Source organism: Budorcas taxicolor, chromosome 11 (genome assembly GCF_023091745.1).
Source record: "Budorcas taxicolor isolate Tak-1 chromosome 11, Takin1.1, whole genome shotgun sequence".
Classification (NCBI taxonomy): Eukaryota; Metazoa; Chordata; class Mammalia; order Artiodactyla; family Bovidae; genus Budorcas; species Budorcas taxicolor.
The window spans coordinates 49,631,690-49,659,150 of record NC_068920.1 but is presented as its reverse complement, the minus strand read 5'-3'; the positions used below and the strand labels follow the sequence as shown (position 1 = coordinate 49,659,150).

At 42.5% G+C, this 27,461-nt stretch overlaps 1 protein-coding gene across 1 annotated transcript in view; it reads right to left on the bottom strand.

The window, feature by feature from the left end:
- The window catches only part of SRPK1 (SRSF protein kinase 1), a 72,179-nt gene extending 53,135 nt beyond the window's left edge, over positions 1 to 19,044 (bottom strand). The window contains 3 exon segments of the mRNA XM_052649153.1: positions 18,441 to 18,985; positions 18,987 to 19,010; positions 19,012 to 19,044. Coding sequence (XP_052505113.1) covers positions 18,441 to 18,985; positions 18,987 to 19,010; positions 19,012 to 19,044 — 602 coding nt within the window.
- Between the last annotated feature and the right edge of the window lie 8,417 nt (positions 19,045 to 27,461).

Here is a 27,461-nt window from a genome sequence, read left to right as displayed (position 1 = left end):
GTCTTCCTGATGTGGTGCCCCAAGGAAGATACATTTCACTTAGGCAGTGCCAACACATATATTTGGCTTATAAGCCGAATCACAAGGAAACAGAAAAAAGCAAATTGAGAGAAATTTCAGAAACAAATGGCCTATATTCTTAAAAAGCACCAATGTCAGGAAACACAAAGGCAGGCAAGGAACTGCTGTAGATTTAGGAGACACAGAAACTAAATCAGTGCATGATCCTGGGTTAGATACACCAGAATAAAACCCTTTTTCTACAAAAGACATTGAGACAACTGACAAAAATTCAAAAATTGAATAAGATTTAAATTAAATATTGTATTAACACTTTATTTCCTATTTTGATAATTAAATTGTGAATATATAAATGAATGTCTTTGTTCAAACAGACTATGTAAAGTGTTTGAGGGTAGAGGTAAGTAATAGTTCATATATAAAGGTTTTTTTTTCCCCCCTCAGGCATCCACATTTTGCACTGATACACCTAAGATGGCAACACAAACTTCTGTAGAGCATGCTTATTTTCTGGAAGGTTTACTGACATTTATGATTAAACAGCCACTAGATGGCAATAGTGATCTCTCAATCTCAGCAGCCTAGGCTTCTACAGGGAGCATTTTGGACTTAAAAAACAAAACCAAAAAACAACTGGCAATCTTTAATAAAGCACTAATATATAATAACATATTATGTATTAGGTAACCACTACACTCAAAATAGATGTTTTCATAATGGCTTAAACAAGGCCTTACATAATCTTTTCTCTGTCCAGCTTTGCCCTTCAAACCCACCTTACTGACCATATATCTCTTTAGATCCATGTTAACGGGCTGCCGTTTCAGAAAACTTCCTCAACCCTCCTACATAAAATAGTAGTTAGGGGCATGCCCTCCCCTGCCCTTTTACCCCACTTCATTTTTCTTCAGCGATTGATGTTTTTTCCTACACACTCCCAGTTTCAAAAGGACAGACTTTATTTTGCTCACTGCCTGTAAAATGGGATATAAATACCTAGAAAAGGTATATATACAAGGCAAGTATCTTCTCTCCTTTTTAGCTGTTACTAATCACTCAAGGCGATGGCACCCCACAGTCCATGGGGTCGCGAAGAGTCGGACACGACTGAGTGAGTTCACTTTCACTTTTCACTTTCATGCATTGGAGAAGGAAATGGCAACCCACTCCAGTGTTCTTGCCTGGAGAATCCCAGGGACGGGGGAGCCTGGTGGGCTGTCGTCTACGGGGTCACACAGAGTCAGACACGACTGAAGTGACTTAGCAGCAGCAGCAGCATCACTCAACTGAAAACCATTACACCCCAGCCCAACCCCAGCAATCACCTAATGAAATCAGACTGTGAAGAGTTATTAAATGTCAAATATTGAAGCGTTTTATGTGGAAGGAAATCAAGAAACTTAAGCAGTAGAAGCGGTGCTTTAGAAAAATTCTTCTGACAAGAAGATGGTAAAAGTGTATGAGGCCTGGAAACCAAAGATGCAGGAGACACAGTCAAGGTCTCTGGTGTTAGGAGACTTAGGTTTGATCCTGGTTCTATAGTCTGCCGGAGCCCCACGACTGGATGAACTGCTAACTCAAGAAGCTCTCTGGGCTTCAGTTGCTCAGTACCTAAAATGAGGGCAGAGAAATACCTACCCCCTAGGAACACAGTGGTTCTTTTTATCCTGTTATCAGTGGCTGATACATAAATTTTAGCATTACATATACGAAATAAGGGAAAAGAAGCAAGCAAACATTTGTTCATTTAATTTTTACTGAGTGCCAACAGGTATGTCAGGTACCTTCCTAGGCACTGGAAATGCAGCTGTGAGGAAAAAAGGGTTCTGGGTCTTCGTTATGCTCACATGCTAGCACAAGGTGACAAAAAGAGCCCGAATTTATCTGAACTGTCTGTTTTTTGAGCTTCAGCTGGTGAACTGCTAAACCTGGGAGGACAGAAGTCCCATCAAAGTCTTCTCTCTTAACGTCTCTCAAGGAGATACATGTTCTATTATGTCAGGCTATGAGAAGGGCTATTAAAAAAACATAAGTAGGGTAAGGAGACAAGAGTATGTTGACATTATTTTAAATAAGGTTGTGACATTTGAGTAAAGAGGTGAGAGATGCTAGAATTTCACCTGGAAAGATTCAAAAATAAAACAAAAGTCAGGAGGAAGAACTGATTTGAAGATGATGTTATTTGGGGTCTTAGAAATGATTTAGCTCTGGCTTCAAAAGACAAACTAAAAGCTGACTGGAAAAAGCACCTCAGAAACTAGTTTACTTACATGCAAACTTTAGTCTTCTATTTCTTTCTGCCTTGGGGAATGAATAATTGCAGGCGCTCCTATGGCAGAGAACTATCATCAAGGAACCACTTTATGGGCTCAACCGTATCCCCCTCAAAAAAGAGTTTGGCAACAATGAAACAAAAATCTTAGTGCCTAAGTTTAACATAATATGTACACAAAATTAAACAAACTATCCCTGATCTTTGGCAATTCTACTCCAATCTAGACTTGATTCATACATATACATGTGAGAAATACCAACAGATGAGTTAAAAGCATTAGCTCAACACATGAACAGCAGTAAGAAATGTTACATTAACCGTCAAAGGTAAACCCATTTAAGGTAAGGGAGAGCCCATGAACACGGGAGTAGTCACCAAAGCACCAAAGTACTCCAGCTGAGTACTGAGCAAGGCACGCACGCACAATGTCATCATCAGAGCCTCACCCACAGCTGACACGGCAACACAGACTTCAGGGAGTCCAAGTTCACCCCACGACCACATTAGAGGCAAGGTGGAACCTAGGACTATGGGATTCAAAAAGACGAGCTCTTTTTGGTAAACAGTATGTGAACATGAGTTTCCCAAGTGGCACAGTGGTAAAGAATTCATCTGCCAATGCAGGGGACTTAAGAGACGTGGGTTCTATCTCTGGGTCAGGAAGATCCCCTGGAGCAGGAAATGGCAACCCACTCCTGCATACTTGCCTGGAAATTTCCATGGACAGAAGAACCTAGCGGGCTATAATCCATGGGGTCGCAAAGAGTCAGACACAACTCAGCGCGTGTGCGTGCACACAGGAGAGCACATACCTCTACTACCTTTCCTCCTACAACACAAGCGTGCTGCTGCTGCTGAGCTGCTTCAGTCATATCCGACTCTGTACAACCCCATGGACCGCAGCCCGCCAGGCTCCTCTGTCCATAGGATTCTCAGGACAAGAACACTGGAGCGGGTTGCCATGCCCTCCTCCAGGGGATCTTCCCAACAAAGGGACTGAAACGGGGTCTACTGCACTGCAGGCAAGATTCTTTACTGCTGAGCCACCAGGGAAGGGAAGCAACACAAGCATGTTACCTAATTTATGTCATTATATTCTTAACACTAGCAAAGAAATATGCAACATACAATTCTTGCAAAATCTATCCTCAAAAGCAAAGGTAGTCATGGAAGAGAAAAAAAGTATCAAGGGATCTTGCCACCAAGCTCATGTATAGAAAGGACCCGACATCTGTGGTTGAACAGCTTGGCTGAAAAGACATTCAAGATCCTTCACATGCTGAAGGGCAGTACCACAATCAAGAGCAAAGTGAATGAGAAGATACAGTTGCCCCAAAATTACCTTTATTATTAGTTACAAAATAAGACTACTTTAGTATTTCAGGTTCTCCATAAGTCCACCCCCAAAAGGACAGGTAGCATTGTTCAAAATGCCTAGTCACTCAAAACAAAGAATTTAGAACTTGAGTAAATTAAACAATATATTAAGGTCATCAACATGACTCACGATACCACCACCAAACTTCATGTCACTGATGACTGTTCACCACTACTGGTGACAATTCTTACATACTAGTTAAAATATATATCAAATGTTCTCAAACTTTTTGATAGGCAATCTTTAAGTATCTACTGTGCAAAGCATTTAAGCCACCAATAAATTACCCAATAGCAATGAATTACATCTGACCTTAACCTTCATCTATATAACCACAGGCTCATCATTGTACACATGGGTATGATTTGTATTTGTCTACCTCCCGCCAGCTAACTTCTCTGTCCAGTGCTACTATACTTTTCTGAAAATGAAGTTTATTTCACTTATTTTGTGTATAAACCACTTATTTTGTGGTTTCTGACAACTTTCTGAAACCACTTATTTAGGGAGTTGAAAAAACTAGATATTGTGGTCTTCATAGCTAATCTCATGGATCTTTTTCAAACTCCAAGTTAATCCTCTAGGAAGAGGCACACAGAACCACAGGGTTTTTCCACAACTGTGCTTACTATAACTTTAGGGAGAAGCGCTAAAGACAGTAGCAGGCCTAATGAATAGGCCAATTAATGACAACTCTCACCCTGAAGACTCTACGGCAGAGATTACAAACTGGAAAATTCTGAAAGAGATGGGAATACCAGGCCACCTGACCTGCCTCTTGAGAAACCTATATGCAGGTCAGGAAGCAACAGTTAGAACTGGACATGGAACAATGGACTGGTTCCAAATTGGGAAAGGAGTACGTCAAGGCTGTATATTGTCACCCTGCTTATTTAACTTATATACAGAGTACATCATGCAAAATGCTGGGCTGGATGAAGCACAAGCTGGAATCAAGACTGCCAGGAGAAATATCAATAACCTCAGATATGCAATGACACCACCCTTATGGCAGAAAGTAAAGAAGAACTTAAGAGCCTCTTGATGAAAGTGAAAGAGGAGAGCCAAGAAAAAGTTGGCTTAAAGCTAAACATTCAGAAAACTAAGATCATGGCATCTGGTCCCATCATTTCATGGCAAAGAGATGGGGAAACAGTGGCTGACTTTATTTTTCTGGGCTCCAAAATCACTACAGATGGTGATTGCAGCCATGAAATTAAAAGACACTTACTCCTTGGAAGGAAAGTTATGACCAACCTAGATAGCATATTCAAAAGCAGAGACATTACTTTGTCAACAAAGGTCTGTCTAGTCAAGGCTATGGTTTTTCCAGTGGTCATGTATGGATGTGAGAGTTGGACTATAAAGAAAGCTGAGTGCCGAAGAATTGATGCTTTTGAACTGTGGTGTTGGAGAAGACTCTTGAGAGTTCCTTGGACTGCAAGCAGATCCAACCAGTCCATCCTAAAGAGATCAGTCCTGGGTGTTCATTGGAAGGACTGATGTTGAAGCTGAAACTCCAATACTTTGGCCACCTGATGCGAAGAGCTGACTCATTTGAAAAGACCCTGAGGCTGGGAGGGATTGGGGGCAGGAGGAGAAGGGGACGACAGAGGATGAGATGGTTGGATGGCATCATCAACTCAATGGACATGAGTTTGGGTGGATTCCAGAGTTGGTGATGGACAGAAAAGCCTGGCATGCTGCGGTTCATGGGGTCGCAAAGAGTCGGACATGACGGAGCGACTGAACAAACTGCAGGCTGTAAAATCCTGCCTCTAACTTTTATAATAGTTTTTTAAAAATTAAAAGTCACATTAAAACAAAAATTTCCAGGGTCTCTCAAAAAATCGGAAGACCTGGTAACATGACTCATCTTCTCACAGAGCAAATGAGAAAGCCCACCCCATATTCTAATAATCACCATTCCCTTTGGGCTTATTAATCATATGCTTCAGAAGCCATATTCTAAAAATAAATTAACACAATCACAAATTATTGTACATACAATATTCATTCTAAACTAAGAACACAGATGACCCAAACTCTTATTAGATTTTTAAAAAGCCAAAGATGATGTAAAATGAAGCAAAAGTTAAACAAATGAATCTTTGTACCAGGTGGTAACATAATCACACAGCAAGAAACTAGCTCACATAACTTTAAAACTCAGGAATTTGACTCTACACCGCTAGTGAAAAACTATGCCCTAAGAACAACAATCTGAAGAAATCATCAGCTTTCTTCAGTAATCATATTACTGGTGGTAGTATTGACATTGTCATTCTCAGACTATTTTGTATTCACGCTGCGAGGAACGAAAATTAATAATCATGTTGATGCTGTTGAGAACTGGGGTTTTCAATTTGAGAGAAAGAAGATACAGATGTAAAATCTAAGGAAAATCCCTGGGTCATTCGATTTGATTTTTAAGTATAACATAAACTCATTATTTTTTTAAAGAGAAAAACATAACTTACTTCCTAACCACAGATAAGTCCTAGAAACAATGACTAAATTTAGTAGAAATAAGTGCCCTGATTGTGATTTCTAAATGTCATTTCTCACTAGAAGAGTATTCTTAGAGAAAGGGCTACTTCCTAGTCTGGGGCAGAAAATGTACAAGTCTGAACAAACTGTCACACCAGACACCAAAAACTATCAAAAATGCCTCAGGTCGAGTCAAAACTACTCAGGAGCCATCATGAAGGGACTCCCATTGGCCAAAAACAGGACAATCAATAGAAATAACAACTATACACACTACAAAATGCACGAACATTAAAAACATGCTAAATGAAAGGGGTCAGTCACAAAAGACCCACATATAGTATGATTCTATTTATACACAATGTCTAGCCTAGGCAAATCTATGGAGAAAGTAAGTAAATTAGTGGTTGCCGACGGGGGGAGGTCAGATAGATTGGGAGGTAATGAGGAGTGGCTGTAAATGGGTACAGCATTTCTTTTTGAGGTGATGGAAATATTTCAAACTTACCAGATAGTGGTGATGCTTGCAAGACTGTGAACATACTGAAAACCACTGAACTATGCACTTTACACAGGTGAATTTTATGGTATATAAACTACACCTCCATAAAACTGCACAAAACAGGGACTTCCCTAGTGGTCCAGTGGCTAAGATTCTGCACTTCCCATGCAGGGAGCCCAGGTTTCATCCCTGGTTGGGAAGCTAGATCCCCCATGCCACGACTTCCATGCCACAACTAACAGGCTGGTGCAAAAGTAACTGCAGTTTTTGCACTGTTGAAATTTGCCATCTGATGTTGGAATACATTCTTAAATAAATGTGGTTATGTCATAGATCATTTCAATGTGCATTTCTCACTTTATGGGTGTTTTTTGCTAATGATTTATTACTTGCTGCTAATGACAATACTTGTTTTATATTTATTCTGGATTATGGAAATGATGTTAGACAAAAAGCAAATCTGAACAATTTTATTATCTTTCTATACTTCTATTTATTATTTTTGGTTGCCCTGGGTCTTCACTGCTGCTCACAGGCTTTTCTCAGTTGCAGCGAGCGGGGCCTACTCTTCGTTGCGGTGCCCAGGCTTCTCTCGCCGCGGAGCACAGGCTCTACGAGTAAGGGCTTAGCAGTTGCGGCTCACAGGCTCTAGAGCCTGGGCTCAGTAGTTGCTGTGCACGGACTTAGCTGCTCTGAGGCGTGTGCAATCTTCCTAGACCAGGGACTGAACCCATGTTCCCAGCATCGGCAAGTGTATTCTTATCCAGTGTATCACCAGGGGAGTCCCTCAAGCGATTTTATTTGAGTTCAAAATGAGTCATAAAGCAGCAGAGACAACTCACAACATCAACAATGCATTTGGCCCAGGAACTGCCAACAGTTCAGGGCTGCCTCGAGAGGTTTTGCAAAGGAGATTAGAGACTGCACAATGAGGAGCATAGTGGCTGGCCAGAGGAAGTTACAATGACTAACTGAGAGCCATCCTTGAAGCTGATCTTCCTACAACTACACAAGAAGTTGCTGAAGAACTCAGCGTCAACCATTCTACAACTGTTTGGCATTTCAAGCAAATTGGAAAGATGAAAAAGCTCAGTAAGCTGAGCTGACCAAAAATCAAAAAAAAATCATTATTTGAAGTGTTGTCTTCTCTTACTCTATGCAACAACAACGAATCATTCCTCAATCAGATCATGATGTGCGACCAAAAGTGGGTTTTATATGACAACTGGCAACGACCAGCTCAGCAGCTGGACCGAGAAGGGCTGCAAAGCACAGGTCATGGTCACTGTTCGGTGGTCGGCTGCCCACCTGACCCACTACAGCTTCTGAATCCCGGCGAAGCCACTACATCTGAGAAGTATGCTCAACAAATTGATGAGATGCACCGAAAACTGCAATGCCTAGAGCCGGCACTGATCAACAGAAAGGGCCCAATGCTTCTACACTACAACACCTGACCGCTTCAAAAGTTGAACAAATTGGGCTACGAAGTTCTGCCTCATCTGCCATATTCATCTGACCTCCCCCTAACCGACTACCACTTCTTCAAGCATCGAGAAAACTTTTTGCAGGGAAAACACTTCCACAGCCAGAAGGCAGAAAATGCTTTCTAAGAGTTCGTCAAAACCCAAAGCATGGATTTTTACACTACAGGAATAAACAAACTTAATTCTTGTTGGCAAAAATAGGTTGATTATAGTGGTTCCTGTTTTGAGTAATAAAGATGTTTGAGCCTGATTATAATGATTTAAAATCCACAGTCTGAAATGGCCATTACGTTTGCACCAACCTAATAAAAATTTGGCCTTGGAATGTAGAATGAAGCAGGGCAAAGACTAATAGAGTTTTGCCAAGAAAATGCACTGGTCATAGCAAACACCCTCTTCCAACAGCACAAGAGGACTCTGCACATGGACATCACCAGATGGTCAACACCAAAATCAGACTGATTATATCCTTTGCAGCCAAAGATGGAGAAGCTCTATACAGTCAACAAAAACAAGACCAGGAGCTGACTGTGGCTCAGATCATGAACTCCTTATTACCAGATTCAGACTTAAACTGAAGAAAGTAGGGAAACCGCTAGACCATTCAGGTATGACCTAAATCAAATCCCTTATGATTATACAGTGGAAGTGAGAAATAGATTTAAGGGCCTAGATAAGAGTGCCTGATGAATTATGGAATGAGGTTCGTGACATTATACAGGAGACAGGGATCAAGACCATCCCCATGGAAAAGAAATGCAAAAAAGCAAAATGGCTGTCTGGGGAGGCCTTACAAATAGCTGTGAAAAGAAGAGAGGTGAAAAGCAAAGGAGAAAACGAAAGATATAAGCATTTGAATGCAGAGTTTCAGAGAATAGCAAGAAGAGATAAGAAAGCCTTCTTCAGCGATCAATGTAAAGAAATAGAGGACAACAACAGAATGGGAAAGACTAGAGATCTCTTCAAAAAAATTAGAGATACCAAGGGAACATTTCATGCAAAGATGGGCTTGATAAAGGACAGAAATGGTATGGACCTAACAGAAGCAGAAGATATTAAGAAAAGGTGGCAAGAATACACAGAACTGTACAAAAAAATTCTTCACGACCCAGATAATCACGATGGTGTGATCATTCATCTAGAGCCAGACATCCTGGAATGTGAAATCAAGTGGGCCTTAGAAAGCATCACTACGAACAAAGCTAGTGGAGGTGATAGAATTCCAGTTGAGCTGTTTCAAATCCTGAAAGATGATGCTGTGAAAGTGCTGCACTCAATATGCCAGCAAATTTGGAAAACTCAGCAGTGGCCACAGGACTGGAAAAGGTCAGTTTTCATTCCAATCCCAAAGAAAGGCAATGCCAAAGAATGCTCAAACTACCACACAATTGCACTCATCTCACATGCTAGTAAAGTAATGCTCAAAATTCTCCAAGTCAGGCTTCAGCAATACGTGAACCGTGAACTCCCTGATGTTCAAGCTGGTTTTAGAAAAGGCAGAGGAATCAGAGATCAAATTGCCAGCATCTGCTGGATCATGGAAAAAGCAAGAGAGTTCCAGAAAAACATCTATTTCTGCTTTACTGACCATGCCAAAGCCTTTGACTGTGTGGACCACACTAAACTGTGGAAAATTCTGAAAGAGATGGGAATACCAGACCACCTAACCTGCCTCTTGAGAAATCTGTATGCAGGTCAGGAAGCAACAGTTAGAACTGGACATGGAACAACAGACTGGTTCCAAATAGGAAAAGGAGTATGTCAAGGCTGTATATTGTCACCCTGCTTATTTAACTTATATGCAGAGTACATCAAGAGAAACGCTGGACTGGAAGAAACACAAGCTGGAATCAAGACTGCCAGGAGAAATATCAATAACCTCTGATATGCAGATGACATCACCCTTATGGCAGAAAGTGAAGAGGAACTAAAAAGTCTCTTGATGAAAGTGAAAAGAGGAGAGTGAAAAAGTTGGCTTAAAGCTCAACATTCAGAAACCGAAGATCATGGTCCCATCACTTCATGAGAAATAGATGGGGAAACAGTGGAAACAGTGTCAGACTTTATTTTGGGGGGCTTCAGAATCACTGCAGATGGTGATTGCAGCCATGAAATTAAGAGATGCTTACTCCTTGGAAGGAAAGTTATGACCAAGCTAGATAGCATATTCAAAAGCAGAGACATTACTTTGCCAACAAAGGTCCATCTAGTCAAGGCTATGGTTTTTCCTGTGGTCATGTATGGATGTGAGAGTTGGACTGTGAAGAAGGCTGAGCACCGAAGAATTGATGCTTTTGAACTGTGGTGTTGGAGAAGACTCTTGAGAGTTCCTTGGACTGCAAGGAGATGTAACCAGTCCATTCTGAAGGAGATGAGCCCTGGGATTTCTTTAGAAGGAATGATGCTAAAGCTGAAACTCCAGTACTTTGGCCACCTCATGCGAAGAGCTGACTCATTGGAAAAGACTCTGATGCTGGGAGGGATTGGGGGCAGGAGGAGAAGGGGATGACAGAGGATGAGATGGCTGGATGGCATCATTGACTCGATGGACGTGAGTCTGAGTAAACTCCGGGAGTTGGTGATGGACAGGGAGGGCTGGTGTGCTGTGATTCATGGGGTCGCAAAGTGTCGGACACGACTGAGCAACTGAACTGAACTGAATAAAAATTTCGTGTGTGACAAAATTTTTAGGTGTGATAATAGTACTGTAGTTATGTATTTAAAAACGAAGAGTCCACGACTTCCCTGGCAGTTCACTAGTTAAGACTCCCGTGGTCCCAGCGCAGGGGGTATATGTTCAATCCCTGACCAGGGAACTAAGATACCTCATGCCACATGATGTGGCCTAAAAAAAAAAAAAGAAAGAGTCCCAATCTTACCAAATGATATGTCTGGGGTTTGCTTTAAAATAAGATGGAAGGAAGCAGAAGACATAGATGAAATAACATCAGCCATAGTTGATAACTGTTGAAGTTGAGGTGGATTTTGCCATTTTCTCTTGACAATCAAGCTGTCAATTCTGCACAACCTTGGAATTACTGCATTTCACAAATTCAAACATGGAAATGTTTCCCACCAATTCACATCTCTGAAATAAAGACACATCTTATAGTGAATGGTGCTATCAGGTTAATTGGGAGTATTTAATAAAATGGTGAATTAAAAACTAATAGCATCTTAAATTCAAAGAAAAACTGTAAAAAATATATATTTAGATACTTATCTCTTCTGCTAAATCATTAAAACTACTAGCTATCTGAATTTTTTTTATATGCTTGGATTACTTCAGATACAGTGAGAGAAGCATAAAAGTACTTTAGTTAATATAAAGATGAACTTAGTCCCCAAACCAGCATTGGTGGTAGACAGGATCTGGGAAACACTAGGCAAAAGTCTATATGAGGTGGGAGGAAAAAAATGTTTGCTACAGTTGTTCTACCAGGTCTAAAAAATATGGTAAAAATGAATTTTTGTTGACCATCCTGTCTTTTCTTCATTTTTAACAAAGGAGTTCCTAAGCAACAGTAACTTTTAGCATTTCAACAAGTTGCTGGTTTCAAGCAATCTAAAGGAACATGGTAAAGGTAAAGCTTCTGGGTCTTGCTATAGAAGAAACACTAACAGAAATAAAATTTAGTAACATATATATACTTACTGAGAAAGAAGACAAGAAAACATTTCTGACAACAGCATTCTAAAAGTGAAATTTTAGTAGTGTATAATTTTCGAAGTACATATTTTAATGGAATCACACAAAATTAAAAATGCCACTGTTTTTTAAACATGAGACAGTTGACAATTACCTTTGAAAATGTCAAAAAGCAAAGAAAAAGATAGATTAGCCACATTTTAAAAAGTCAATTTATGTCAAAAACACACTATAAATGCAATTTGAAAGGCTATGACGTTGAAATACAAACTTGCCCCGTAACAAAAACTATATTCTTATCAAGTAGCTCTTAAGATTAAGAAAAGAATCAACATCCAATATAAAAATGGGCAAAAGATAGTAGATGGCCAATAATATCCTCCAAATGGTCAACTTTGTTAGCAATAAAAGAAATTAAGATATCTCGTAGATTACCAGTTTTGAGAAGCTTTTCAAGTCATACTGCCCAGTCCTGGAGGCTAAGCAGGGGCTGGAAGAACATTCCTATTCCTAACACTTCGCCGGCACCCGTCCTCCTTCAAGTGTCACCTTAGTAATGGGGCTTCCTTCACCCTATTTAAAACTGCACCCCCATCCCAGCTTCTCAATCCCTCTTATCTTCCTCTATTTTCCAACTTATCACTTAACATACTATGTAATTTACTTATGATGTCTATTGTTTATTCTTTGCATCCTCTCATTAAAATAAACTGCTTCTAGAGACGCGAACAGAGAAGGCAATGGCACCCCACTCCAGTACTCTTGCCTGGAAATCCCATGGACGGAGGAGTCTGGTAGGCTGCGGTCCATGGGGTCGCCAAGAGTCACACACGACTGAGCAACTTCACTTTCACTTTCATGCACTGGAGAAGGAAATAGCAACCCACTCCAGTGTTCTTGCCTGGAGAATCCCAGGGACGGGGGAGCCTGGTGGGCTGCCGTCGCAGAGTTGGACATGACTGAAGCAACTTAGCAGCAGCAGAGAAGCGAAAAGCAAAGGAGAAAAGTAAAGATATAAGCATCTGAATGCAGAGTTCCAAAGAAAGCCTTCCTCAGTGATCAATGCAAAGAAATAGAGGAAAACAACAGAATGGGAAAGGCTAGAGGTATCTTCAAGAAAATCAGAGACACCAAGGGAACATTTCATGCAAAGATGGGCTCAATAAAGGACAGAAATGGTCTGGACCTAACAGAAGCAGAAGATATTAAGAAAAGGTGGCAAGAATACACAGAAGAAGAACTGTACAAAAGGGATCTTCACGACCCAGATAATCACGATGGTGTGGATAACTCATCTAGAGCCAGACATCCTGGAATGTGAGGTCAGGTCAGTCTTAGGAAGCATCACTACGAACAAAGTTAGTGGAGGTGATGGAATTCCAGTTGAGCTGTTTCAAATCCTGAAAGATGATGCTGTGAAAGTGCTGCACTCAATATGCCAGCAAATTTGGAAAACTCAGCAGTGGCCACAGGATTAGAAAAGGTCAGATTTCATTTCAATCCCAAAGAAAGGCAATGCAAAGGAATGCTCAAACTACCACACAGTTGCACTCATCTCACATGCTGTAAAGTAATGCTCAAAATTCTCCAAGCCAGGCTTCAGCAATGAACCGTGAACTTCCAGATGTTCAAGCTGGTTTTGGCAAAGGCAGAGGAATCAGAGATCAAATTGCCAACATCCAATGGATCAAGGAAAAAGCAAGAGAGTTCCAGAAAAACATCTATTTCTGCTTTATTATGCAGAAGACTATGCCAAAGCCTTTGACTGTGTGGATCACAATAAACTGTGGAAAATTCTTGAAAAGATGGGAATACCAGACCACCTGACCTGCCTCCTGAGAAACCTATATGCAGCTCAGGAAGCAATAGTTAGAACTGGACATGGAACAACAGACTGGTTCCAAATAGGAAAAGGAGTATGTCAAGGCTGTATATTGTCACCCTGCTTATTAACTTGTATGCAGAGTACATCATGAGAAATGCTGGGCTGGAAGAAGCACAAGCTGGAATCAAGATTGCCAGGAGAAATATCAATAACCTCAGATATGCAGATGATACCACCCTTATGGCAGAAAGTGAAGAGGAACTAAAAAGCCTCTTGATGAAAGTAAAAGAGGAGAGTGAAAAAGTTGGCCTAAAGCTCATCATTTAGAAAACGAAGATCATGGCATCTGGTCCCATCACTTCATGGGAAATAGATGGGGAAATAGTGGAAACGGTGTCAGACTTTATTCTTTTGGGCTCCAAAATCACTGCAGATGGTGACTGCAGCCATGAAATTAAAAGACGCTTACTCCTTGGAAGAAAAGTTATGACCAACCTAGATAGCATATTCAAAAGCAGAGACATTACTTTGCCAACAAAGATCCGTCTAGTCAAGGCTATGGTTTTTCCAGCAGTCATGTACGGATGTGAGAGTTGGACTGTGAAGAAAGCTGAGCGCTGAAGAATTGATGCTTTTGAACTGTGGTGTTGGAGAAGACTCTTGAGAGTCCCTTGGACTGCAAGGAGATGTAACCAGTCCATTCTGAAGGAGATCAGTCCTGGCAGTTCTTTGGAAGGACTGATGCTAAAGCTGAAGCTCCAGTACTTTGGCCACCTCATGCGAAGAGTTGACTCACTGGAAAAGACTCTGATGCTGGGAGGATTGGGGGCAGGAAGACAAGGGGACAGCAGAGGATGAGATGGCTGGATGGCATCACCGACTCAATGGACATGAGTTTAAGTAAACTCCGGGAGTTGGTGATGGACAGGGAGGCCTGGTGTGCTGCGATTCATGGGGTCGCAAAGAGTCAGACACAACTGAGCGACTGAACTGAAATATTTTATGAATAGGAGCTGGTTAACTTTTTCTGGAGAAAACTTTTACAATATGAACTTAAAATTTTTTAAATGTACACACTAGTAATATCACTTCTAAGAATTTATCCTAAAGAAATAATCACTGATAGAAGCAATGGTAATCCAAAGGACTATTCATCTTAGCTGTGAATTAATAGCCTATAGTGGAATGTTTAAAATGATGTGAAATACTTAAGTTGTACAAAATGTTCCTGGTAATGTTTACTAGGGAAGAATATATTCAATAATTCTATTTTTGTCTTAAAAAGTATATGCATGTTTATTAATACAAACTAAAATAAATTATGGTCCATCCATTTGATGGAATGCTAAATGAAGCTACTGTCTAGCATCTTGATATGGAACCATTCCTAAGATGATGAAAAAGGCAGACCTTTAAAAAAAATGGTAATCCTGCACTATATGGAACTGGGGCAGAACCAATTTTCAAGGTATGTTGTTAAACATAAAACACATCTAATACCATTTAATTAAAAAAAAATTGTTTCAAGTTTATGTACTCTACCCTTTACTGGATAAAAATGTTGAAAATTTTTTTTCAAAGTATTGTCCCTTCTGAGTTTTCAATTACATTTTTGGAAAATTAAGAAATAAAACCTCCTCCCCTCTGATTTCATATATGAGTGCTAAAATGAGCAAAAGCACTTCTCCAGCTCAAAAAATTTTACTACCAAATTTATACTAACTCCATAAAGTTCTTTAACTGCAAATACAGCGTAAATTACTGTCCAAACTAACTTCCTAAGCTACATAATAATCAGTTATGAAATCTATTCTGGAATTATATGATTCTGTGGAATAGAAACACACATATATATAATATATACGTACATCTATATATGTTTCTATTCCATACAATTTCAAATGCAGATGTAAATCGCATTAAATTATAAAATTATAATAAACAAAGGCACACAGCTTTTGATATACACATTGAAAACTGAATGCACAAAGGGAGATAGAACACTATCCTTTAGAAACAGACATATCCAGGGGGCGATGAATGCATACCTCAACACCAAGGCATTCTGAGTTCCCTTATGCAGAAGCCTCTGTTCACTTGGCCTCTATCATAATTGTCCTTAGATACACCAAATGGAATTGTCACTGGGAGATATACCAGGACTTTGGGGCGTGTAAGATCTGGGTTAAAACCCTAGCTTCAAATTTTCTAGGTGGGTAATCTGGTGAATCTCAATTTTCTTATCTGTAAATAAAATAGAGACTGTCATCAACTAGTTAACATTAGTAAATGAGAGTACAGTGTGTGAAGAAGTGAAATGAAGAAGGAATTCTCCAAGTAAGACAACTAAAGATCCCCAAGTCAGATCTTTCAGCAGAGTTAAAAGAACAGAAAGGAAACAAATCCTAAAGAGCACTGAACTGGAAGATAGGAACACTGGATTCCAGTTTTGACACTGCTACAAACAGGTGCAGCTCCCTGGGCATATTCTCTAAAGTATGTTGATTCCAGTATTAAGATCCACAAAATAAAGAGACTAAAAATCCTCTCTACCTGTACCACACCAGGACTAAATGACTAGGATGTTATTTACTGTTTTAAATGAAAAATTTCTAAAATTATTAATTTAAATGCTTGCTTTTTTTAAAACAAGTCCTGATCAGTTTTCATTATGACTGAGCTACCAGTCGTTAACATATAAGACTGTTTCCCTAAGTAATCCAAAGTCTAAAGACTAAACTATGGCATGCTTTTTCTCAGACTTTCTCCCTCACTAATCTGGTAACTAGCAGCCTGCCTTTGCAAAATGACTGGAAATCAGGAGTGCAGTCAGAAGTTATGGAATAGTCAGGTTACCTGAGTCAAATGGGGCTTGAACTTCTGACATAGTTCCCTAACCAAGCTAATTAATTAGACATCTCAGGTATTTAAAAGGAGGATGGAGAAACCTGTACCCTTCAAAAAAATATTAATTAAAATAAAAAAATAAAGCACCTCTGAAACTACAAGTAGATGAGGGTGGTTCAAAGAATCAAGGTTGTACAGTAACTGCTAATTATATGTAGTATTCACTTGTTTTTGTGCAAGTAACTCTAAGTTACCCACGGTGGTGAATGAAGGAGTAACAGATATTCCAAAATACATATACTCAGCTTTACGAATAAAACATATGGTCTAAATAGATAATCCAAAGTAATGAATATCTGGTTAAAAATAAAGTATATGATCACCCCTACTATATTTACCTCCCAAATTATAGGTTGATTCAGGCTAATATTAATTTCCTTATGGAGAGAACAAAGACAGAAGAATTCTAAATAATACAGTGAGTAATAAAATCACCACCTCCTTACAAGAGCAGAAAACATATTGGTTTATAACACTTTCATATCAGCTCCAGAGAGAGTAACAAAACACACACACACACATACAGGAGAACCACAGAGAACACACACAGAAACATTTAAATCCCCACTGCACAGGAGAACCAGGTTAGCCCCTTGTTGCTTCTATTAAACCTATCTGAGTAAAAATTGGTTTTTGAATCATCCATATATGGATAATCAAGAGGCAAATCAAATACATACAATTTAAGTACACTGGTTACCAGGCACTTCACAAAATAAAAAATTTCATGAAACAGTTGACGGAAACGAAGCCAAGAGTTCGTTAACTTAACTTCTTGAGTTTGTCAAGAAGTTAAGAGTTGAGTTCGTCTTCTTTAGCTCTATTGATAGAAGTCATTATTTGTTCTCCTGAAACCTTAGGTAGCCGCCAAAAACAATACACATACGTACACACACGCACAGATACCCGGATCTTGTATTATCACTCAGAAAGGAAACCTAGGGAAGCCTCGGAAATGAATTTCATCAGCTCAGAAAGACGCAGATGGTCTAACAACTCCAGGTAGACCCAAGTACATGGAAAAGTGTCCAGAAAATAATGCATTTTTTTTCCCAAGGCCCTCTGCAATTAAACGTGAGTATAAGATAAAAGTTCTTCAGACTAAGACTCACTTGCGAAGCCCTCTACTGGGCGTTTTTATGAAGCTCTGACCAACTTTTGTGTTTCCCACAATAGCGCTAAACCACGATTATGCATCCTGCTGATAAAAACGGGCCTGTGGCACTGAACAAACCATGCCAGAATCCGTAACGGCGCTGGCTAAACAACTTCCCCGCCACTGCTGCGATGCCCACTCCAGAAGGCCTCTGCATTCAGCGCAAGACAAGCAGCAACCGAAACCGGCTGCAGACCAGGGGGCTGCCTGCACACCGCGAGGAAGGCGAGACGCCTGCAGACTCAGGAAGTTGCCTAACCCAGGGGGGAAGCTCCTGCCCTCCTCTAAAAAAGGGAGCGTGTAGGCTGGCAGACCGAAAGACGGAAAATTCATTCAAGAATTCCTGGCTGCCTACCCTGCACACGTAGGAGGTAAGTTAAGACGCTGAGAAGCAGGTATGGAAAGAGAACAGTTCACAAACTGATCATGATCCAACAGCTCAGTGCGAAGGCCCAAACTCGGGGAGCCGGTGCCTCATCCAGTAGTTGGGAAGGTAATGGTCCGGGCTGCTCCGGTCCTCCACCAATAGCCCTTTTCCAGCAGGCGCCGGGCTGCTCAGAATCAGACCTTCAGTAACCGGAGCTCCCTCCCACATGGTTCCAGGGGCGCAACCCTCCACGGCCGCCCGGAGGCCATGTGGCCGGGGCCGCCCGGGTGCCCCAGACCCCGTGAACGTTCCAGGCGTGAAACCGGAGGAGAGGAAGTGCAGGGATAGACCCAGAGAACGGGATGTTGGGGTGCGAAACTCACTTCCTCTGGGCTTTGTCCTTCTTGGCCTTGGTCCTTTTCTTTCGGGCCTGGAGCGCAAGCACTGCAGGAGAGAGGGATGGATGAAGGGCGAATGGGGAGAAAAGGAGGCGACCAAGGTGAGGGTGGAGACCCAGCAGGGGTGCGAGGCCCGGGCGCCGGGCCTGCCTGAGGGGCGGCTCCAGGCCGAGGGCCGCGGCGTTTGCTGGGCGGCCGCTCGGGGGGCTGGCGGCCCACGGGGCGCAAAGCGGCGCCCAGGCGGGGCGCGCCGGAGGGGGCTCGGGCCGGGTCAGGGAGCTGGCGAGCAGTGGTCGGCCTCGCCGGGCGAGGGCCGGGCCCTGGAGCGGCCCCAAGCCGCGGGCCGGCCTGGCGGGGAACAAGGGGCGATGACTGCCTGCGCGGAAGGACGCCCGAGCTGAGGGGCGCGGACCCGCAGCCCAGAAGCTGGGGGTGAGGGGCGGCGCCACCTCAGTGGAGGGGTGCCGCACGCCCGGGGACCGGACGGCGACGGTTAGGCGAAGCTCCCGGCGGTGACCCGGGCCTCGCCCCCGGCGGCCGTTGCCCCTCGTGGCGGGAGGCCGCTCCACCGCTCACCTTTCCGCTCCATGGCGAGACCGGTAACCGCCAGGCGCCTGCGCACTCGAGTGGCGGTGACTCCCGCTCCCGCCGCGGCCCCAAACCCAGCCCGCGAACGCCCCGCCCCCCGGCGCCCGCCCCGCCCCGCCCACGACGGCGCGCGCTTGCGCGCTGAGCGCGGAGCCTACCACCTGCTCGCGAGGAGGGGAGGGCGTGAAGAACCGGAGAGGAGGGGAGGGGAAGAACGCCGAGGGTGAGCGCGCGCGGTGTTTGAGAAGCGAGCCTGGAAGCCTCACAGTGCGAGCTTTATTCTGTTCGCCGGGCGGTCGTCCCCTGAGGAATTGCGAACAGGGTGGGCATAGAGGGTTCCGTGCGTGCTGAGTCAGAGCTCTGTAGCCGACTGTAACCTGCCTTGGTTTCCTGGTCTGTAAAAGGGAGTAATCAGGTGTATCCCAGTCCCTCCACTGCGCTGTTGTGAGGGCCAGTTGAGAAACTCTGAGGAAAAGTGAGGGAGAAATTACAAGAAAGAAAAAGGAGTAGGAGCAACACAAGGACTGGAAAGAAGGAGCCTGTGACTTTATCGTTACTTGAAAAGCAAAGACTTTAAAAGTGAGTTTTCTCGTACAATTTCAAAGTCAAATGAAGACTGTTAAAGAAGCGGGAGAATAAAACTTAGTATTTTCTTATTTTACCACTTTATCAACTTTTCAGTACAGATACACGCAGTTGTCTTTATAGAATAGTTTTACACTTTTCTAAGTGCACGGTCTCATTTGACGTTCATGACAGCTTAAAGGCAAGATAGTTATTACTTCCACTACACAAATAAGCTAACTCGGAGGGGATATGTACTCAGGACCTTGGTGTCCTGACACAGTGATCAGTCATCAAATACTTGTATAGCAGGGTTAGAAAAGTTTTTCTGTAAAGGGCCATGTAGTAAACTTAAAGGCTTGGGGATCATAAGATCTGTTAACTATTCAGCTCTGCCACTAGAGCTCAAAAGCTTCTCAGTGCTCAAACCAAGCCTTATGGTCCCTGAAACTTTGAATTTCATGTAATTTTCCGGTATCATGAAATGATATTTTCCTGTTGATCTTTTCCCATGATTTCAACCATTCTTGGTTCGGGCCTTAGTTTGCCAACCCCTTTGTAAAGTACTACAGCAGGACAGGTGGAAGCCTGCAGATCCTTGGTTTTCTAGAAGTTACTCTAGTGGGGAAGACCGAGAAGTAATTAATTAACCGAGAGGGGAAGATGAAAGTACAATAATGCTGCACAGGTCAAGCATGGGGGCTTGGGCAGGATTTTATTGAGCAAAGTAGGTCATTAAGTCCAGCCAGGGAGGAGACAGCATTTGTGCTGGGTCTTGGGAAATGTGTAGGATTTCCAGAGGTGGAGGAGATGTCACACATTCCTGAATGAGAAAATCAATTGAGCAAAAAGATGCAGGCTTGGACACTTACAGGCGGGGACTGAGGCTGGTAATGACTGAAGAGATGAAGTAGAATGTGAGGCTGGAAATGTAGGTTTGCCAAATTTGAAATTTAGATAATTAATATCTGTTGCAGGGAACCTGAATGATAGCATTTCTAGGCAGATTGCAAAAGAGGACAGCACCTGTTGTCCAAGGAAAACTACAACCCAGTTTCCTCTGAGTTCTATCCTTGAAAACAAAAGGAGATTTGGGGCAGACATTGAAACCCTGGAGTCTGAGGATTCTGCCTGCTCAGGATTTAGAAAAGACAGGAGAGTGCCGGTGGCTCAGGAAAAGTCCCAGAATGGGGAAATTACTTCCCACAGAAAGTAAACTCTATGGGAGTTGGAGTGCTGCTTGGGTTTTCCTTGGTGTATCCTAACAAGCACTTATTAGGGTGTCTGACACTTACTAGGTGCTCAAATATTTGTCTAATCAAAGAAGAAATGATGTGGGAATTCCCTGGTTGTCCAGCGGATAAGACACCAAGCTCTCACTGCCAAAGTCCCAGGTTCGATCCCAGGTCAGAGAAATAAAAATCCCAGATGCCACAGGGTGTGGCCAAAAAAACAAATGACGTGCAGTTTATGAGAAAGGTCTGGATGAGGGAGAGAAAACACTGAGAGGGACAATTGGAGAGCTGTGCTAAAACCCAAATAGGTTAGTATAGATCTATCAAAAAGGAATGTGTAGCTTGGGATGAATCAGTCGCACCTATTCTGACCCTGGGTGACTGTTTCTTCTCTTTCTTAAGAGCTTATCAGTCCTCTGTTTAATAACTCATTTGAGAATTTTTCCAGAGTCAACGTCAGGTTTATTGGACTGAGTTCCCAGAATTGACCATTTCTTCTTATTCTTTCTTCTGTTTTCCCCATTCTCCCAGCATGCTTCTGTTCTTCACACTTTTTCTACAGTTTCTATAATTGTTCACATAAGCTAGCTTGCTTGGGTTTTCCCCTATTCTAAAGCCTATATCATTTTTTATGCTTCTTGCTTTAAATGTAACCTTAAAAATCACCCCCACCCCATTTCACAAGGCTTAATCTATTTTGGATTTTACCGTTCCAGAAGTTATTCTTAAAAGTGGTGGCCATTCTTTGGTATTTATTCTCAATTAAATGCATACTCCTCTCCCACAACTGTTTTTCTGCAAGTTCTTTTAAAAGTAGAATTCAGAGAACATAAATCATTGTGGTTTTGTTGCTTATGGGCAGTGTGAGAATTTAATTTCTGCAAAGATCCCTTTCCTTATGAGCTAATTGATTTTTTAAGACTGTCCTGAATCATCCCTAATGCTTCTTTGGAATTTTGAAATACGAGCACCTAAGTGTATACTTATCTAATCACACCCAACATTCCCTGGCTTGGTTACCACAAACTCTCAAAGTTTTGATCTGAATTAAATCCAAAGTGTCACTTCCCCTTATGGATTTCCCTGTGTCCTGGGGGATGAAATAGACAAGAGAAGAAGAAAGTGAGAATAAAACAGATGCTTTATTTGAGTAAGATTCCTAGTAGACATCTGCATGATTGGAGAACCCCAACAGAACTTTCTCTTGCCTTTGTGATAATTTTGTGAAGTATGTTGGGAAAACATAATTACATTGTAGGCTTGAATATCAGGAAACATGGCACAGTCAGCAGAATAATTGGAGAGAACTGAAGAAAGGGATTGAGGGGCTTAAGGGAAACCAGCTAGGGATGGCGAGGCATCCAGGGACTAGCAATGGTGGGAGTGTTTACCACCCTAGGCCTGAAGAAACAAGGGGTGGAGGTGTTACCAAAACCCAATGAGGGCTTGTATTAGTTAGCTAGGGTTACCTTAACAAAGTACCAGAGGGACTTCCCTGGTGGTCCAGTGGTTAAGACTCTGCACTTCCTATGCAGGGGGCACAGGTTCGATCACTAGTTAGGGGAACTAAGATCCCACCTGCCATGAGGCCATACAAAAAGTATCACAGACCAGGTGGCTTCAACAACAGATATGTATTGTCTCACAACTCTAGAGGCTAGAAGTCTGAAATCAAGGTGTCAGCAAGGTTGGTTACTTCTGAAAATTATGAGGGAAGGGTTTGTCCTCTTCCCTTGGCTTGGGGGTGACTTCCTGTTCCGTGTCTCTTCAGGTCATCTTCTCTTTATGTGTGTCTTGATTCATGTCCAGATTGCCCCTTTTCATAAGGGCATCAGCCATATTGGATTAGGACCCGTTCTCAAGAGCTCATTTTAACTTGATTACCTCTGTAAAGACCCTGTCTCCAAAAGGTCACCTTCTGAAGTCCTGGGGGATAGGATACCAATACGTCTTTGGGGAGGGGGTACAATTCAACCCATAACAGAGCTGTAGTGGTAAGAAAGCACTGCCTGAATACAGCTGTGCCCTTTGATAAAGGGATAAAACCATCACTTGTGTGTGTGTGCTAAGTCACTTCAGTCGTGTCTGACTGTGTGACCCTATGGATTGTAGCCCACCAGACTCCTCTGTCCATGGGATTCTCCAGGGAAGGATACTGGAGTAGGTTGCCATGCCCTCCTCCAGGGAATCTTCCCAACCCAGGGATTGAGCATGCGTCTCTTATGTCTCCTGCGTTGACAGGCAGATGCTTTTATATTGGGGCCACCCGGGAAGCCCCAGCTGTCACCCAGCAGGGAAATTAATACCCAGCTTCTTTATCTAATCATAGATCTGGCTAGTGCCTCCCATTCACAAAACCCAACTGGAAGTTAGAAGACAGGGGTGCCTGGGTGATACAGTCCAGCCAGCCTCCCAAGGCACAGAGCAGGGTGGAAAGGGCGGAGGGTGAGTCTGGAGGGGCAAACAGAATATCCAGCACAGCCTGTCTGGGCAGTTAGCAGGCTCCACCCAAAGCAGACCGCAGTTTCCAAGCGAGTAAGTCAGCCTCTTGGGTTCCCTGGTCCCTGGAGAGGCTTGAGAACTGAAGTTGCTTGGAGATATAAACCCCTTTCTGGCTTTGTTCTATAAAAGCTTCCCTGGTGGCTCAGCTGGTAAAGAGTCTGTCCACAATGCAGGAGACCTGGGCTTGATCCCTGAGTTGGGAAGATCCCCTGGAGAAGGGAAAGGCTACCCACTCCAGTATGCTGGCCTGGAGAATTCCATGGACTGTATAGCCTTTGGGGTTGCAAAGAGTTGGACAGGACTAAGCAACTTTCACTTTTGAGACTTCCCTGGCAGTCCAGTGGTTAAGACTGCACTGCCAGCGCAAGCAACACAGGTTTGATCCCTGCTTGGGTAACTAAAAGGCTGTGTGTTACAACCAAAAAATTAAAAAAAGAAAAACCTTAAATTCCACAAGGAAATTGTGCTGGACTGAAGAGTTGAGGGGAGTAGGTAGAGCAGATATAAGAATAAAAGCCTTGGCTTGGTGGAGTGGGAAACTCTTGCCTCCTCTTAGATGGCCTCCTCTGGCCACGGCACGAAGGTTGGGGGTGTGGGTTCTCTAGCAATGAAGAGGTTGCAGAGACTGGCAGTTCTGGAGGCAGGTGGAGCCCCTTTTCTGCTCCCTGGAGGTGCGCTGGGGAGGCAGTAGGGTGTTACAAACTGACCTAAGCTGATCGGGTCCAACTCTAAGGTCTTTCTACTTGGTAACGAACTTCTACCAGACGAGTCTGAGTGACGAGGATTTGTCTGCCCCACATCCTCACTCCTGGGATATAAAGGAAGCGAGTTTTGACTAAAATCTGCCACACACGTTTGTTAACCTTCACTGGCAGGCAGGCACAGAACAGCTCCTATGACCTGTGTATGTTCTTTGAGATTTCTGCCCTTTTGGAGGCTCTGACTGCAGGTTTAATTTCTAAAGTTTGGCAGTCCCGGGGCCAAAATAAAGACAGTTTGAGAAACACATAAAAATGGGCCACATGGTTTAGACATTTGAGTTCTGATTTCTACCTGCTATGCAATATCAGATCTGTTTTTCTTTTCCTTCTTTCAAATCCTTTCCACCAGGCCCACCCTCAGGACAAGCATTTATCAAGTACCTGCTGCAGCCCAGGCATGAGACTAAGGGCTTCAAGAAGCAGAGAAGAAAAAAACATAGACCTTGCTCAGTAGGACTTAATAGTTAATTATTTAAAAAAAAATTTTGGTGGGAGGGATATAGTTGACTTACAATGTTGTGTTAGTTTTAGGTGTACAGCCAAGTGAGCCGTTTATATTTATGCAGATATCTGCTAATCCTTATATAGTAATGATTGTTTCCTGGACACTGTTGTCCCTCATCCTTCAAACAACTCTATGCAGTCAATACTATTATTATCATCTGTGTTTGACAGATGAGGAAGCTGAGGTACAACCAAAGTCACACAAACTATATAGTAAGAGGTAGAGTTTTGAATCAGAGCAGCCAGGCTCTCAAAAAGTCCTACTCTTCATCACACACCATATTATAAATACAGTAGATGCATGAAGTACCACAGGAGCACACACAAAAAGAGGCCCTCTCAGCTCAGGATTTGAGGAGGGATAAGGAGAGAGACATCTCCTGAATGAGATGACACTGTGCAGCACTGGACAGCATCGAATAAATGTCAGCTGGGAACAGAAGGCAGGGATGAAGCCCCACATGGTATGTGAGGGAACCATAAACAGCTTAGCATCACTGGAGTATAAAGTGCAAGGGGGAAGGTGGGAGGTAGTTTGCTCCACAAATGCTGATCGGGCCCTTTCTTTATGCAGGCACTATGTTCGGTGCGGGGGGTTGGGGTGGGGTATAGCAGGGAGCTTAGAGCTTCTAAGGAACTTGAACTTGAGCTTTCCAACATTTTACTTCCTTGGACTTCCCTGGTGACTCAGTGGTAAAGAATCCACCTACCAATGCAGGGGACTCAGGTTCGATCCCTGGTCCAGGAAGATTCCACATACCTCAGAGAAACTAAGCTCATGCCACAGCTACTGACCCCACGAGCCCTAGAGCCCATGCTTCACAACAGAGAAGCCTCTGCAATGAGAGGCCCTCGCACCGCAGCTCGAGAGAAGCCTCTGCTCGCCACAACTAGAGTAAGCCCGTGCACAGCATCGAAGACCCAGCACAGCCCAAGACACAAAAACACTTTTGTCTCCTACTAAAATAAGTTTTTGAAATTATCCCTGTGCAACACACTCAACAAACTAGAAATAGAACTTCCTTAACCTGATAAAGGCTGAGGAAAACACCCTCAGCATATTTAATGATGAAAGACTGAAAACTTTCTCCCTAAGATCAGGAACAAGAAAAGGATGTCCACTCTCACCATGGGTATTCAGTCCCGTGCTGAAGGTTTTAGCCAGGGTCGCTAGACAAGAAAATTACATAAAAGGCATACAAACTGGAAAGGAAATTGACAATTTAAAAGTGTTACATCACAGTGTTGAATGCCATTCAACGGAATTTAAATACAATAGCAATTTGATGCCCATCGTCATACACTTTTATATGTAAAAAAGTAAAATCATTTTGTTAATTATAAGAAATTTTACATTACCTCTTTTTCTCCTCGAACTTGTATTTCTATTTCATTTTACTCTCACAGAAGTTCATCCTCAGGTAATACAATTTTATGCTTAAAAGTCTTGTATTGAGACTTCCCTGGTGGTCTTGTGGCTAAGATGCCACGTTCCCAATGCAGGACCCTGAGTCCAATCCTTGGTCAAGGAACTAGATCTCACGTGCTGCAACTAAAAGTTTAAATATCACAACCAAAAAGAAAAAAAGATCCTGGATGCCGCAGCAAAGATTCAAATGCCACAACTAAGACCTGGCAAAGTCAAATAAATTTTAAGAAAAAGTCTTGCTCATCCTGTCATCCCTCACCACATACATGTGCATTAACATTTTAATTTAGTTTGCAAAGACATTTCCTAAGATCATGGTCCTCTAAAAACTCTCTTACCTATCATGAATATCACTGCATGATGAATCAAAATAACATACAGGATCATTTTGTGATAGATTAAATTTTGTTGCAAATATACATCAGTGCAAAGGTAGATGACGTTTCTTAATGAGGCCTGCATCATTCTATTCATTTTTTTTGGTAATGGGTGAGAAAACTTGGTCACATAAAATAAAAATTTTTATATATGGGAATAGAAAGGGTTTGGCACAGCAATATAGTTTAAAACATTTCCTTCCAAATGTGCCAAAAATCACATGGTAATCATCAAAATTTATATTCATGGCCATCAACAGACAATTCCAAGAGGTCCTTATTCAATTTTGTTGAAAGCAGGTAATTGGAAACCATCTGACTTGCAAAAAGATGTGTTATCCAGTCATTAAAGTTATTTACTGTCTCAATCCAAACGGCAATATTTCAACGTATTCCTTCGTTTGGACCCTTGAGAGGTTTATACACCCTCAGCCAGTGTACCTGAGCATTTTTTGGCAGAGGGAGAGGGCTTTTTGTTTGATTGCCTCACTGCTCCTTGGAATGACAGTGACTTTTGTTCACTGCTGTATCTCCAGGGCCTAAAAGAAAAGTGTCAGATACATAGTAGGTGCTCAGTAAATTATCTTCAGGAATGTTATGAAAAAAATATCTTTTGATATAGTTCATGGACTTCTCACGGAAAGAGTACTAGAGCGGTGTGCCATTCCCTCCTCTAGTAATCATGTATGGATGTGAGAATTGGACCATAAAGAAAGTCGAGCGCCGAAGAGTTAATGTCTTTGAACTGTGGTGTTGGAGAAGACTCTTGAGAGTCCTTGAATAGCAAGGAGATCAAACCAGTTAATCCTAAAGGAAATCAAGCCTGAATATGCATTAGGAGGACTGATGCTGAAGCTGAAGCTTCAGTCAATACTTGGGCCACCTGATGCAAACCGCTGACTCACTGGAAAAGACCCTGATGCTGGGAAAGATTGAGGGTGGGAGAAGAGGGTGACAGAGGGCAAGATGGTTGGATGGCATCACCGATTCAATGGAGATGAGTTTGAGCGAGCTCTGGGAAAGTGTGAGGGACAGGGAGGCCTGGC